The sequence below is a fragment of the Cherax quadricarinatus genome, chromosome 62 (assembly GCF_038502225.1).
Source record: "Cherax quadricarinatus isolate ZL_2023a chromosome 62, ASM3850222v1, whole genome shotgun sequence".
In the NCBI taxonomy this organism is placed as follows: domain Eukaryota; kingdom Metazoa; phylum Arthropoda; class Malacostraca; order Decapoda; family Parastacidae; genus Cherax; species Cherax quadricarinatus.
The window spans coordinates 11,382,804-11,399,689 of NC_091353.1; the positions used below are offsets into that span (position 1 = coordinate 11,382,804).

The 16,886-nt window shown below is 39.2% G+C and overlaps 1 protein-coding gene across 2 annotated transcripts in view; it reads right to left on the reverse strand.

Annotated features, from left to right (window-relative positions):
- The window catches only part of LOC128687293 (longitudinals lacking protein, isoforms H/M/V), a 125,243-nt gene that overhangs the window by 74,236 nt on the left and 34,121 nt on the right, over window positions 1-16,886 (reverse strand). For both annotated transcript variants that reach the window (XM_070098433.1, XM_070098434.1), the window contains exons 2-4: window positions 12,730-12,840; window positions 11,486-12,178; window positions 480-707 (exon numbers count right to left, since the gene is read on the reverse strand). In XM_070098433.1, the coding sequence (XP_069954534.1) occupies window positions 480-707; window positions 11,486-12,178; window positions 12,730-12,810 (1,002 nt within the window). In that variant the 5' untranslated portion in view covers window positions 12,811-12,840. The remainder of the gene's footprint in view (window positions 1-479; window positions 708-11,485; window positions 12,179-12,729; window positions 12,841-16,886) is intronic.

The window sequence follows — 16,886 nt, forward strand, 5'->3', positions numbered from 1 at the left end:
GATTTGCCATAAAACAATTATCATATCATGAAAACCAAGAAAATTAAAAAAATGGAAGAAAACGGCAAATATGTAGAATTTCTGCAAGCAGCAGTGCTCCATGTTGCTGTCAGGTGATCACCAAGTGCCAACTTCGTAGCCTCATATCTCGGTAAGTACTGACCCCCAAATTTTTTTTATTCTAAAACACTTAAAAAATTGTGCTATTTTTTTCTATAAATTTTTTTTTTTTTTTCAAAATATTCGGGGTGCTGTGCGAGTGAGCGTACATATACATTTGGACCGTTTAAGGTTTAATTATCACCTTATCTGCAGTAGCCTCCACCAATGAACAGGAGACCGAGGCAGGAGAATCATACAAGCACAATAAAAGATCTACAGAACACATCTTAGGAAAGCAGAACAGAGAACAAGTTAGTCCGGTGCTAATAAATATCAAGAGTGTCACTATCCTAATATATTACAAGCACAAAACTTACAGAATGTAATCCTGAAGGTCCAGGTAGAGGGTGGGCAGAATGCTCAAGGGGACCCGTCTGTGCCTGTGTTGTCTGGCTGATACCCTGCACGGGCAAGGGTAAAGTAGACGCATTTGCCAGATACGCCAACCCTGGGTCCGAGAACCTGAACAATTGTGGGTCTTCATTACTCTCTGCCTGCGGCCAGTCCTCCGGCTCTTCCTTTACATTTACATCTTCAAACTTGACCTGAAGATACATTGAAAGTACATAACATTAATACAATTATTTACATGGGAAACTGTGAGACCAATCCAAATCAAATTTTTAATTTCTTTATGCAGTGTACAGATAATGTAATTTACATGTAACAAAATACTGTTAGGCATAAAACAAAGTTATTAGAATGCAGTGCATTTTGGGCAGACTAATCCTAATACTTAAGAACTAGGCATAGATTATTTTGGATTTTTAAATGTATGAAAAAGAGAGGTAGTTAAATGAACAACAGTACAATTTTAAAAGTCCACATATTTCAAACTCATTCAATGATCATCTGTTACATAGGATTTGTTGAACAGTTAGCTACTGTTATATAGACAATATGAAAGGTAGCTAATGTATCAAAGGTACAGTTTTAAAAGTGTGATTTGTTGTTTCAAGCTGATGCAATGTCATCGTTTTTGCGAAAGCTGGTTTAACCCTTTGAGGGTTTTGGTCGTACTAGTACGTCTTACGCGTAGGGGTTTTTGACGTACTAGTACTCATAAATTCTAGCGGCCTCAAATCTAGTGGGAGAAAGCTGGTAGGCCTTCATATGAAAGAATGGGTCTATGTGGTCAGTGTGCACAGTCTAAAAAAAATCCTGCAGCACACAGTGCATAATGAGAAAAAAAAAACTTTGACCATCTTTTTTTAATAAATCAGCGACTTTGCAGTGTATTTTCGTATGGTATTTATTGTTGTATTCTAGTTTTCTTGGTCTCATTTTATAGAATGGAAGACATATTACAGAAATTGAGATGATTTTGACTGGTTTTACAATGAAAGGTGCCTTGAAATTGAGCTCAAAGTAGCAGAAATGTTCGATTTTTACCAAACTTCAAAAGTAAACAAATCGTGCCAAGCGTGAAATACACGTCAACTGGTGAGTCTAATATTCTTTCACAAGTGCACCAATAATATTTATACCATTTTTTACACTAATGAAGTAGTCTGCATAACAGTAAATCTTATATTTTTTGTGAAAATAAAAATTCAAAGTTGAAAGCAAAAGAATATAAGAGGGGCCTTGAGACGTGACTAATGACTAGAGGAAATGTCATTTTAGTGCCAGGAATGTCTTTCTTGTTTATTCTGGACCCTATTCGGAAATTGGCATCTTTTGAAATTTGTGTGAAATTGGCAAAATTGCTAAATTCTGACCACTGTACTGGATAGTTGAATTTCATAAATGGGTGGTTTCTTGCACCCATTCGATAGAAAAAATGGAGTTCTAGCGAAATATTCATGTTTTTTGTCGACTAGTACAGTGAAATTGGCCGAAAATGGGGCTCAAAGTGGGCAAAATTGCCGATGCGTAAACATCGCCGAGACCGCTAACTTTGCGAGAGCATAATTCTGTAAGTTTTCTATCAAATTTCAAACTTTTGGTGTCTTTATGATCGGGAAAAGATTCTCTATCTTTTCATAAGAGAAAATAATTTTTTTTTTTAAATTTGGCCGACCCTGAGAACGAGTTTCGGAGAGGGCCTGTCGACCCTCAAAGGGTTAATCCAAGGAACGGAAGGGTAGCTACATTCTCTTGGATCAAGAATACTTCAGCAGCACAAGAGCACCTTCCTGTTCCCTTCTATGAAAGATCTACAAGTCCCCCTCACATTATACAGTCTCACCTGCATTACACAACATTTCTACCAGTAACTTGATTGCTAGCGCACTCAGCTCACACACTGAGGTCTGGAGTTCAAATCTCCAGTACAGCTGGAAAACATCAGGACGTGTTTCCATAAGACACTGTTGCCCATGTTCACTCATCAGTTTAAAATGGTTACCTGGGTGTTAGTGGACTGGTGTGGGTTGCATCCTGGGACAAAACTGATCTAATTTGCGGGAAATGCTCAGCATAACAAGCAGCTTTCTATATAGTATTATGTCAGTGATGTCAGCTATGGTCTGTATACCTTGTACATGTACTTGTAGAAATAAAGATATTATTACATGTATTATTAACTTGTTGTATGTGGTATAAATTTAGTCTTAAGTGATCACACAAGCCCAGCACCAGTTGACTTTTTTAACAATACCTTTATTGTTCCTTCATCTCATGTACCTAACTTAATCCTAAATATATCACTAATTTTACTTTTTATCGAATTACTAAATATCTCCTATGGAATTCTTCATCTCGTATACTTTTTTATATTAACACATTGGCTATTTCCCACCAAGGCAAGGTGACCAAAAAAAGAAGAAACAGTTTCATCATTATTCACTCCATCACTGTCTTGCCAGAGGCACGCCTACACTACTGTTATAAAACTGCAACATTGACACTCCTCCTTCAGAGTGCAGACACTGTACTTCCCATCTCCAGGACTCAAGTCTGGCTAACCGTTTTCCCAGAGTCCCTTCAGCCTTAGTTTCAAGGCTGCCAGAAATGCTTTGCATAATAAAGAGATTTCAATAAAGTAGTTATAGTGTCAGTCACCTTAGGGCTGGATGAAGTTCACCAGTACTGTCCCGTCCTGGGACAGTACTGGTGAACTTCATCCATCCAGGTCCAGTTAGTGACCCAGTGTAATCACCTTAAAAGTGTACTATTCTTCACTTAGCTACCTCACTTTCATACATTTAAAAAAATAAAACTCTTACTCAATAACCTATGTCTAGTTGTTAAGTTATACTGGTGGCTTTCTTTGTGCTTAACAATATTTTATCATGTGTAAACTACATTTTGTATACAGCAGAAAAGAAATAAAGTTGTATTATATTGTATTTCACTTTAAAGAAACAAAGTTTGTTTAAATATCGCAACATGAAAAAATGAGCAGAAATAAAACAAATTTAGGAGTGAGAGAATCCAATGAGCAAATTTGAAACAAAATCTTAACCCTTTGATGGTTTTCGACGTATAAATACGTCTTACGAGCCAATGTTTCTGACACATATATACTCAATAATTCTAGCGGCTTCAAATCAATCGGGAGAAAGCTGGTAGGCCCACATGTGAGAGAATGGGTCTGTGTGGTCAGTGTGCACCATATAAAAAAAATCCTGCAGCACACATTGCGTAATGAGTAAAAAAAACTCTTGATCGTTTTTTTGGAATAAAACGCCGACTTTGAGGTGTATTTTCGTATAGTATTTATCATTGTATTCGCGTTTTCATGGTCTTAGGTGATAAAATGGAAAACATATTACAGAAATATAGATGATTTTCATTACTTTGACGATGAAAACGACATTGAAACTGAGCTCAAAGTAGCGGAAATGTTCGATTTTTACCAATGTTCAGGAGTAAATAAATCACACCACACGCCCAATACACGTCAACTGGGGAGTCTAATATTCTTTCACTAGTGCACTGATATTATTCATACCATTTTTACAATAATGCAGTAGTCTGCATAACAGTAAATTTTGTATTTTTTTGTATGAATAAAAAATCAAAATAGAAAGCAATAATAATATAAGAGGGGCATAGAGATGTGACTAATGAACAGAGCATATGTTATTTTAGTTCCAAGAATGTCTACCTTGTTTATTCTGGACCCTATTTTGAAATTGGCATCTTTTTTAGTTTGCATGAAATTGGCCAAATTGCCAATTTCTGACCACCATATTGGGTAGTCCAAATTAGTAAATGGGAGGTTTCTTGTACTCAGCTGATAGATAAAATGGAGTTCTAAAGAAATAGCTATGAGTTTGGTCAACTGGAACAACGGAATTGGCTGAAAATAGGGCTCAAAGTCGGCGAAATCGCCGATACGCATATGTCGCCGAGACTGCTAACTTTGCGGGAGTATAATTCCATGAGTTTTCGACCAAATTTCGAACTTTTGGTGTCATTACCATCGGGAAAAGATTCTCTATCATTTCATAAGAAAAAATAATTTTTTTTTTTTTTAAAAATTGAGCGACATAGAATGACAGTTTCAGAAAGGGGCTTGAAACAGTCAAAGGGTTAAGGCTGTTTATCGTCAAAAAGTCACAATGGTGTGACTGGAAGAATTCATCGAAAACTTGTACTTTGGAGAGGAACCTTATGACGATGTTTTGGTCTATCCTGAACCAGTTGTAACTTGAAAATGGTCCAGGACAGACCAAAATGTTGTCACAGAGTTTCTCTCCCCAGTGTGTGGGTTTGTGAAGATAATGAACACCAGATCAGGCCAAACTGCATTGTTCTAACACAAAATTGGGACTAGGAGTGGAGTGGTGTTCTGCAGTTGGATTGCCAGCACACTCAGCTCACACACACAGCTCTGGGATTCGGTCCCCAGTACAGCTGGAAACATTAGGATTTGTTTCCTAAAGACACCTACTGTCACTGTTCACCTAGCAGTAAAATGGGTACCTGGGTGTTAGTCGACTGGTGTTGGTTGCATCCCGAGACAAAACTGACCTTATTAATCTTAAATGCTCAACATAACCAGGGGCTTTCTACATATGGTAGTATGTCACTGATGTCAGCTCGGACTGTATACCTTGTACATGTACTTGTAGAAATAATTATTATTTTTATTATTATTATAGAGCGCAGTGGAGGAAGAGTAGGGAGATATTTATTTACAGGTTCATGATATGTATGCTTCACTCCAGGGAAATAATGAGTGAATTTTGGAGTTTAACCCTTTGACTGTCGCAAGCCCCTTTCTGAAACTGTCATTCTATGTCACAAAATTTTTGGAAAAAACAATTATCTTTTCTCATGAAATGATAGAGAATCTTTTCCCGATGGTAATGACACCAAAAGTATGAAATTTGGTCGAAAACTCACGGAATTATGCTCCCGCGAAGTTAGCGGTCTGAGCGACATATACGCATCGGTGATTTCGCCAACTTTGAGCCCTGTTTTTGGCCAATTCCGTTGTTCCAGTTGACCAAACTCATAGCTATTTCTTTAGAACTCCATTTTTTCTATCAGATGAGTACAGGAAACCGCCCATTTACCGATTTGAACTACCCAATATAGTGGTCAGAAATTGGCAATTTGGCCAATTTCACGCAAATTAAAAAAGACGCCAATTTCAAAATAGGGTCCAGAATAAACAATGTAGACATTCTTGGCACTAAAATAACATATCCTCTGTTCATTAGTCACATCTCTATGCCCCTCTTATATTACTACTGCTTTCTATTTTGATTTTTTATTCATACAAAAAATACAGAATTTACTGTTATGCAGTCTAATGCATTATTGTAAAAATGGTATAAATAATATCAGTGCACTAGTGAAAGAATATCAGACACCCCAGTTGACAGACGTGTGGTGTGATTTGCTTACTCCTGAACATTGGTAAAAATCGAAATTTCCGCTACTTTGAGCTCAATTTCAAGGTCGTCTTCATCGTGAAACTAATCAAAATCATCTCTATTTCTGTAATATGTTTTCCATTTTATCACGTGAGACCATGAAAATGAGAATACAACGATAAATACTATACAAAAATAAACCTCAAAGTTGGCATTTTAATCCCCCCCAAAAAAGTCAGTTTTTTTTTTCTCATTATGCACTGTGTGTTGCAGGATTTTTTTCATGTGGTGCACAATGACCACACAGACCCATTCTCTCACATGTGGGCCTACCAGCTTTCTCCTGTTTGATTTGAAGCCGCTAGAATTTATGCATATTAATACGTCCGAAACAGTGGCCCGTAAGACGTACATATACATCCAAAACAGTCAAAGGGTTAATTTCTTTCAAATTTTTAACCAGTTGCATTTATTTTTATATGTCCATTTCATGTTTCTCTGGTTTGTTCATATTTTTTGGCAAAAGTAAGTAGAGAAATATGGATTTTTTTATCAATTTTGTTGACCTCTCCAAGTGATGATGATAATTTTTTTTATTTAAGTTTTTTGACCAAATTTTTTTTTTTTTTATGATCATTTTGTGCAGAGATAGCAGGTTTTGTGTGTGAGGGGCTTGGACTTCCAGCAGGCATGCGTGAGCGTGTTTGATAGGAGTGAATGGAGACAAATGGTTTTTAATACTTGACGTGCTGTTGGAGTGTGAGCAAAGTAACATTTATGAAGGGGTTCAGGGAAACCGGCAGGCCGGACTTGAGTCCTGGAGATGGGAAGTACAGTGCCTGCACTCTGAAGGAGGGGTGTTAATGTTGCAGTTTAAAAACTGTAGTGTAAAGCACCCTTCTGGCAAGACAGTGATGGAGTGAATGATGGTGAAAGTTTTTCTTTTTCGGGCCACCCTGCCTTGGTGGGAATCGGCCAGTGTGATAATAAAAATAATAATAGCAGGCTCATATTTTTTTTTATAGAAAACATTAATCAAATTCTGTGGAACTAGCCAAGACTCAGAATAAATATTCCTCTTGTTTTACACATTATACTGCCTTCAGCTCTGGAACACAACCAGAAACTCATCTATCATAGAGCGAGGGAGAACTATGTCTGACTGCAAGACAATGTTAGTGGATTCTCATGACTGGCATGCTTCCACATTCTTAAAGAAATACTGTGTATCATTCTGGCTTTCTGACTGTTGTTTACAATCCTTACTTAGTGATATACTCATTTACCAACAACTTGGAGTTACAATGGGCTCTCCAACCAGTATGCGAACCAAAATACAGTGGACCCCCGACCAATGGCGGCATCGACTAATGGCAAATTTGTCTAACGGCGCTCTTTGGCATTAAAAAAAATGGCTCTACCAACAGCGAAAAACTCATCTAACGGCTTGCTCAGCCACTCCAAGACTCAGTGTGCCATTGTTTACAAGCCACTGCGGTCGATTCCATGTGTACCTGCGATATATTTTGCATTCCAGCGTTTTTAATGCTTGTAACCACTAAATAAGCCAGCATGGGCCCCAAGAAAGCTTCTAGTGCCAAGCCTGTGGTAAAAAGGGTGAGAATTACTATGGAAACGAAGAAAGAGATCATTGAAAAATATGAAAGTGGAGTGCATATGTCCGAGTTGGAAAGGCTATATAATAAACCCCATTCAACCATCACTACTATCTTGGTGAACAGAAAGGCAATCAAGGAAGCTGTTGTTGCGAAAGGTGCAAGTATGTTTTCAAAACGGAGATCGCAATTAATTGAAGAGGTAGAGAGACTGTTGTTGGTGTGGATAAACGAAAAACAATTATTAGGAGATAGTGTTTCTCAGTCAATAATATGTGAAAATGCAAGGCAGTTGCATGATGATCTCATTAAGAAAATGCCTCAAAACAGTGATGAAATTGAAAAATTTAAGGCCAGCAAAGGCTGGTTTGAGAGATTTAAGAATTGTAGTGGCAAACACAGTGTGGTAAGGCATGGTGAGGCTGCCAGTTCCGACAAAAAGGTGGCTGAAAAATATGTGCAGGACTTTAAGGAGTACATAGACATTGAAAACTTAAAACCTGAACAAGTGTTTAATTGTGACAAAACAGGCCTGTTTTGGAAGAAAATGCAAACAGGGCCTTCATTACTCAGGAGGAAAAGGCATAAGCCTATAAAAGATAGGCTGACAATTTTTTTTTTTTTTCAACAAGTCGGCCGTCTCCCACCGAGGCAGGGTGACCCAAATAGAAAGAAAATCCCCAAAAAGAAAATACTTTCATCATCATTCAACACTCACACATAATCACTCTTTTTGCAGAGGTGATCAGAACACAACAGTTTAGAAGCATATACATGTACGTATAAAGATACACAACATATCCCGCTAAACTGCTAATATCCCAAAACCCCTCCTTTAGAATGCAGTCATTGTACTTCCCATTTCCAGGACTCAAGTCCGGCTATATAAAAATAACCGGTTTCCTTGAATCCCTTCACTAAATATTACCCTGCTCACACTCCAACAGATCGTCAGGTCCCAAATACCATTTGTCTCCATTCACTCCTATCAAACACACTCATGCACGCCTGCTGGAAGTCCAAGCCCCTCGCCCACAAAACCTCCCTTACCCCTTCCTTCCAACCTTTTCGAGGACGACCCCTACCCCGCCTTCCTTCTCCTACAGATTTAAATGCTCTCCATGTCATTTTACTTTGATCCATTCTCTCTAAATGACCAAACCACCTCAACAACCCCTCTTCAGCCCTCTGACTAATACTTTAACTCCACACCTTCTCCTAATTTCCACACCAAATTTTCTGCATAATATTTACACCACACATTGCCCTGAGACAGGACATCTCCACTGCCTCTAACCTCCTCCTCGCTGCTGCATTCACAATCCAAGCTTCACACCCATATAAGAGTGTTGGTACTATTATACTTTCATACATTCCCTTCTTTGCCTCCATAGATAACATTTTTTGACTCCACATTAATGTTGTGTAATAATGCTAGTGGTGATTGCAAAGTGAAGCCTTTATTGGTGTATCACTCTGAAACTCCCAGAGTGTTCAAGAAAAACAATATCGTCAAGGGTAATTTGGGTGTGCCGTGGAGATCAAACACTAAGGCACGAGTCACTAGAGAAATTTTCATGGACTGGTTATATGGTGTGCTTGGCCCCACTGTGAAAAATTACCTCCTGGAAACAGAATTGTCACTCAAGTGCCTCCTGGTAATGGACAATGCTCCTGCTCATCCTCCCGACTTGCAAGAGCAAATTGCAGGGGAGTTTAGCTTTGTTAAAGTGAAGTTTTTGCCTCCTAATACAACTCCTCTCTTCCAGCTCATGGACCAGCAGGTCATTTCAAACTTCAAAAAACTCTTACACAAAAGCAGTGTTTCAAAAGTGCTTTGAAGTGACCTCAGACACTGAATTGACCATAAGAGAGTTTTGGAAAGATCACTTCAATATTCTCAGTTGCATAAACCTTATAGGTAAGGTTTGGGAGGGAGTGACTTGCAGGAGTTTGAACTCTGCTTGGAGGAAACTGTGGCCACAATGTGTACAAGAGAGGGATTTTGAAGGGTTTGGGGCTAACCCTCAGGAGCCTATGCCAGTTGTGGAAGCTATTGTGTCATTGGGGAAGTGCATGGGGTTGGAGGTTTGTGGCGAGGATGTGGAAGAGTTGGTGCAGAATGACGATGAAGAACTAACCACTGCAGACCTGCAAGAGCTTGAGGTGCAACAGCAACAGATCACAGCTCAGGAATGTGCTTCAGAGCAGGAGGAAGAGAGACGGAGGAAGTTGCCTTCGTCAAAGATTAAGGAAATGTGTACAATGTTTACAAAGGTGCAAGTGTTTATGGATGAATTTTATCCTGTCACAGCAGTTGCAAGCCGTATTGGCAACATGCACAATGACACTCTTGTGTCCCATTTTAGGGAAATCCTAAGGGCACGTGAGAAACAGAGCTCTCTGGACAGATATTTTGTGCGACAGAGGTCCAGTGACTCTCAAGCTGGTCCTAGTGGCATTAAAAAACCAAGAAGAGAGGTAACCCCACCAAAGGACTTGGTACCTGAAGTCTTTATGGAAGGGGATTACCCTTCCAAATAATAGAAAACCTGAATCTCCCCTGCTGCTGGCACATCACTCATCAACAACTCCACAATAAAGGTAAGTGGCATTTAATTATTGTTTATTTTGCATGTACCATTCGTTTCTGTGTAGGGAAATGTATATTTCATGTAAAAAAAATTGATTTTGTTTAATACTTTTGGGTGTCTGGAACGGATTAATTCTATTTCCATTATTTCTTATGGGGAAAATTAATTTGACTAATGACTAAAGGCTAGCTCTCTGGAACAGATGAAAGCCTTTGGTAGAGGGTCCACTGTAATGTATGTTAGAGCTGATTTCCTCTATTCTGTTTATTACAATATACAGTACACTACTGTATAAACATTTAAAAATATACCAGAAATGTTATAAATGGTGTAAAGGTGACATTAAAAAAATAGCTAAAGATGGTTGACACAAACCCGCCACCAGAATAGTATGCTCCTCGCCTAGCGATGAATTCGTTTACTGACGTAGTTTTAGGAATGGAACTCTGTCGTTAAGTGAGGAGAGGCTGTATTTTGTATACAAAGTGGTGCAATTTTTTTTTAACACATCGGTCACAAAATGTTAACGTTTTCATGATTGCAATTTTCTTTTTGCTTGGACCAAGAGTTGTAAATTGGAAACTAATCATAGGATACTGTTCAAAATGTACTCATTGGATTTCCCACACACAAATCTGTGTTCTTTCTCTAATAAAAATTTACTTGAAGACATTGGGGAAATACTTAAGTCACAGTATGTCCAACATTCTAAATAACAAGAATGCAAAACAAAAAGATGCATTATCCATTTTTTTCTTTAACCCTTAAACTGTCCAAGTGTAGATCTACATTCATGTGCGTAACACTCCGAACATAGATCTAAGTTTAATTTTACATGTTTTCAATCAAATGTAATAAAATGTAGATCTACGTTCAGAGTGCTACGCACATGAACGTAGATCTACGTTTGGACAGTTTAAGGGTTAAAGCTGGCTCACCCTTTCCCCATTGGCATGGGATAATCAGTGATTTATGGTACAGATATACAGACTGCATACCATAATGAATACATTTTCAAAATGCACTAAACAAAAAATACAGGTGATCTTTGACATATGATGATGCAAGAGCAATTGTTTTGGAGATGAAACTTAAGATAATTACCCAGCACGAAGGCATCAAGTCCATAACTTGTATACATTTTTTACTTTTCAATACTGGTATTTAGTTAGTTACAGTAATTATTTGTTTATTTACTTATTCAGTGACAGTAGTTGTTTGCACATTACTTATTTATTTAGAATACCATATTCGTATTCGACTTATATTTTTGACTTACGATGGGTTTGTTAGAATGTAACTCCATCATAAGTCGAGGAGCACCTGTTAAGACATTTACCTGAGAACTTTTACAGTCTGATAATTCAGTGTCGTGACTAATGGAACTGTCGTTGTCATGATCCTTTGATAGCGAAGATGTGAGGTTGGAGCTGGAGCCAGCCTGTTTCTCTGAGGCCAACTCAGCTAGTGCTAACTGAGCAGGGGAGACAATCCCTGATGCTGGTATGTTGTTGATCTTGGTATGTCCAAGAGATGGATCTCTTCCCCTCTTGGGTTCACCGCATGATGTTCTGCTTCTTGGTGGCACTTTCGCTGAGTTCAAATTGTCGAGTGAATTGCCCCCCAGACTCGACTTGGTCTCCGGCTTAGAGTTCACTGGCAAATCATCATTCTGCCTCCTGCGCTTTATCTCCCAACCGTCCTCTCTCTGAGGCATATTTCTTTTACTATCAGCACATTCTTTTCTGGGGTTTGTCTCTGAGGGCTCAGCAAGCCCTCTGATCTTGAGGCACTCGGCAGCCTTCATAAAACTTGAGAGGTCACTCTGCAAGACATTCACCTCACCAATGTACATATAATCCAAGAGTGTCTCTAAGTATTCGTGTTGGATGTCCGTCAGAACGATCATGAGGTGTTTGTTGTCTGCCACTTCAAACATTCTTTCAAAAAACTCACTACATGTTGACAGAACAAGTCTGTGAACAGGGTAGAATTTTCCATCACAGGCTATGGTGGCATCGCAATAAATTTCCTGAAAAGTTTAAACAGTAATTAATTCCAAAAGAATTGGATTAAGAAAAATCACATCATATGGTTATGCTCAGAATGGGAACCACCAAGACAGAGACAGATGGTCCAAAGCTGACAAGTGGTGAAATAAATACAATTGCAGAGGTTAATTTTAGTAAAATATTCTGCATGATTGAAAAAGCTTGTTCCATGGGAGAAGCCCTTGATAATTTTCCTCTCTACAATTGTCTGTTTTACCAGGAAATCATCTATCTGAGCATCACTCTGTAAAGAAATAAGAGTTAAAATATCATAGCTGGAACAATTCCTGAATAACGCAAAATTTAGAGAGCTGGAACAATTCCTGAATAACGCAAAATTTAGAGAGAAAACTTTATGCAATATTATGGTCTGTCCTGGACTTAGTAATAATCCAAGACAGACTGAAATATCTAAAGTTTGCTTTCCAAACTATGGATCAGTTATAAATCACCTTAATAGATGTTACTGATAAAAGTAAATAATATATCTAATAAATGTAATAAATCTAAATCTGATTGTAAAATCACTAACTTTTTTCCGAACAGATGAGAGCATGCGGAAAAATGTGGAGCGATGATCCCTCCATTTGAGGCACAAGAGTCCACCATCCATGTCAGCTTCCTGCTATAGGCACTCTCTTTCCTGCAATGTTGAACAACTCATTAGGATTGACAATATGAAATAAATACAGAATGTAGTAAAAATTTATAGTATAAAAAAAGTTAGAAACGTGAAGGTGGGGTGGAGATATGTTGCAGTTTTTGAACTACATACAGTAGTGGCATACATCTGGCAAGACAGTGATAGTGTGAATGATGGTAAAAGCGTTTTTTTTTTTGGGTTACCCTGCCTCGGTGGGAGACGGCCAACGTGTTAAAAAAAACATACATATACATATGCAAAAATCGTGACTTGGAGTTTACCTGGAGAGGGTTTCTGGGGTCAACGCCCCCGCGGCCTGGTCTGAGACCAGGCCTCATGGTGGATCAGGGTCTGATCAACTAGGCTGTTACTGCTGGCCACATACAAGCTGACGTACGAACCACAGCCCGGTTGGTCAGGTACTGACTTTAGGTGCCTGTCCAGTGCCTTCTTGAAGACAACCAAGGGTGTATTGGTAATCCCCCTTATGTATGCTGGGAGGCAACTGAACAGTCTTGGGCTCCGGACACCTATTGTGTTGTCTCACAGTGTACTCGTGGCGCTCCTGCTTTTCATTGGGAGAATGTTGCATCTCCTGCCAAGTCTTTTGCTTTCATATGGAGTGATTTTCGTGTGCAGGTTTGGTACCAATCCCTCCAGGACCTTCCAAGTGTATATTATCATGTATCTCTCGCCTGCATTCGAGGGAATACAGATCAAGGACCTTCAACCGCTCCCAGTAGTTTAGGTGCCTTATCACACTTACGTGTGCTGTGAAAGTTCTTTGTACACTCTCCAGGTCTGCAATGTCACCAACCTTGAAGGGGGCCATTAGTGTACAGCAGTATTCCAGCCTAGAGAGCACAAGCGATTTGAAGAGAATCATCATGGGCTTGATGTCCCTAGTTCTGAAGGTTCTCATTATCCATCCTATCATTTTCCTAGCGGATGAGGTAGATACATTGTTGTGGTCTTTGAAGGCAAGATCCCCTGACATTATCACTCCCAGGTCCTTCACATTACTTTTCTGCTCTATTGTATGGTTAAAATTTGTTGTATACCCTCACACATTTTTAATTTCTTCAAGTTTTCCATATCTGAGTAGTTGAAATTTCTCCTCGTTGAACTTCATATTGTTGAGTGGCCCATTCGAAGATTTGGTTGATGTCCAATTGGAGTCTCGCAGTGTCTTTGATGGAGGTCACTGCCATGGTGATCCAGGTGTCATCCGCAAAGGAAGACATGGAGCTATGGCTTACATCTCTGTCTACGTCAGAAATGAGGATGAGGAATAGAATGGGAGCAAGTATTGTGCCTTGTGGAACAGAGCTTTTTACCGTGGCTCTCTGAGACTTTACTCTGTTTACTATTATTCTTTGTGTTCTATTTGTCAGGAAGTTGTAAATCCATCTACTGTTATTCCTTTATCCCGCATTTTGTGTGCTACTACACCATGGTCACACTAGTCAAAAGCTTTCGCAAAGTCTGTGTATACTACATCTGTATTTTATTTATCCTCTACAGCATCCAGGACCTTGTCATAGTGGTCCAGTAGCTGGAACAGGCAGGAGTGACCTGCTCTAAACCCGTGTTGCCCTGGGTTGTGTAATTGATGGGTATCTAGGTGGTTGGCGATCTTGCTTCTTAGAACCCTCTCAAAGATTTTTATGATATGGGATGTTAGTGTTATCGGTCTGTAGTTCTTTGCAATCACTTTACTGCTACCTATGTGGAGTGGGGGTATGTCTGTTGTTTTTAGTGTGTGTGGGATGACCCCTGTGTCCATGATCCTTCTCCATAAAATGCTAAAGGCACGCGATAAGGGCTTCTTGCAATTCTTGATGAACACGGAGTTCCATGAGTCTGGGCCTGGGGCAAAGTGCATGGGCATGTCATTAATTGCCTCTTCAAAGTCTTGTGGAGTTAGAATAATACAAGATGCAAAACAACCACAGAGGGAGTTGAATGACAGCTCTAAGATTTTCGTGTTGAAATCAACCCATGATCACGAGCTTGCAATATTGCAGAAATGAGTAGGTGGTCCCAGCAGCTTCATTCAGAGGAACGTTCTGCAAGCACTAAACCTGTACAGTTTAAACATCATTTGGGAAATAAGAGGTAACAAGACTGAATTGAAGGGAAGGTTAGCTAAATTTCCCTGGATCAAGAGCTCTTCACCAGTACCAAGGCAACCCTTCCATCCCTCAAAGGGGCTGCTGCAGGAGATATATATATAATAGTAGCACTCTATTATGTATTAATTTTTCATTTTAAAACACCGACTGTCTCTGGTCAGTGTGTTGAGAAAAAAGTGCCAAAAAGTTTGAAGTATACCATCAGTAATAATAGGGATGAGATGTTCAAAATTTTCTGCCAATACCAATACTGATATTCAAAATTAGTCGATACTCACTAATACCATTAATCAGTTTGGGGGCAATGTCGATGCTGATACCAGCAAAATTAGCTAATACCAATACTCAGTTTGGAGATGGTACTGATACCAACAAAATTAGTCAATACTAATTCCAATACCAAGTTTGAAGATGATGTTAATATCGATACCATCAAAATTACTTGATACTAATACAGTGGTCCCTTGTTTATTGTTGTTAATCCATTCCTGGAAGTGCGACGATTATCAAAATACAGTGGACCCTCGACATTCGATACTAATCCGTTCCTGAGAGCTATCGAATGTCGAAAATATCAAAAGTTGAATTAATTTTCCCCATAAGAAATAATGGAAATCAAATTAATCAGTGCAAGACACCCAAAAGTATGAAAAAAAAATTTTACCACATGAAATATTAAGTTTAATGCAATAGAATAATTACAATAACAACAATAACAATAGAATAATTGACACTTACCTTTAATGAAGATCTGGTGATGATTGATGGGATGGGAGGAGGGGAGAGTGTCGAAGTTGTTACTGTTTAGAAGGGGAAACCCCTTCCATTAGGACTTGAGGTAGCAAGTCCTTTTCCGGGGTTACTTCCCTTCTTCTTTTAATGCCACTAGGACCAGCTTGAGAGTCACTGGACCTCTGTCGCTGATCCTTTAAGATTCGTCTAAAATGGGCCATAACATTGTCATTGTAATAGTCACCAGCACGGCTTATAATAGCTGTGTTAGGGTGATTTTCATCCACAAAGGTTTGCAGTTCAACCCACTGCGCACACATTTCCTTAATTTTTGAAGTAGGCAAATTGGAGTCCACAACTGGCATAGGCTTCTCAGGGTTAGCCCCAAACCCTTCAAAATCTTTCTTAATTTCCATACTAATTCTCACCCTTTTTACTACAGGGTTGGCACTAGAAGCTTTCTTGGGGCCCATGGTGACTTATTTTGCAGAAACAAGCACCAAAAACAGTGATAATATGGATAATATGGAATGTACCGAATGTATCCTTAGATGCGCGCACACTGGCTGGCTTGTAAACATTGGCACACACGGGGCAGTTCAGGCCACACGTGGACATGTCTCGTACGAATCGTATCGAATGTCAGGTTTTCCATCAAATGTCGAGGCGAAATTTTTGCGTTAAAATGCATCGAATGTCGGATTTATCGAATGTCGATGCCATCAAATGTCAGGGGTCCACTGTAGACGATTTTCGAATCAATTTTCCCCATAAGAAATAATGTAAATACAATTAATCCGTTCCTGACACCCAGAAGTATTAACCCTTTGACTGTTTCGGTCGTATATATACATCATACGAGATACCGTGTTTGACGTATCTATACACTTAAATTCTAGCGGCTTCAAATCAAGCAGGAGAGGGCTGGTAGGCCTACATGAGAGAGAATGGGTCTGAGTGGTGGGTGTGCACCCTGTGAAAAAATCTGGGACTCAGCGGTGCATTGTGGGAACGCCATCTTGGTAGTCCATTTTCACCATGCCTCGCGGTAAGAAGTTCCTCACTCCTCGGCGGATTCGAGGTCTTTTGTTCCCAAGTGATAGCTCTAACAGCGATGAAAGTGTCAGTGAAAGTGAATTCCCTGGTTTTCAAGCGGGTGTGACCGAAAACAGTGCCCAG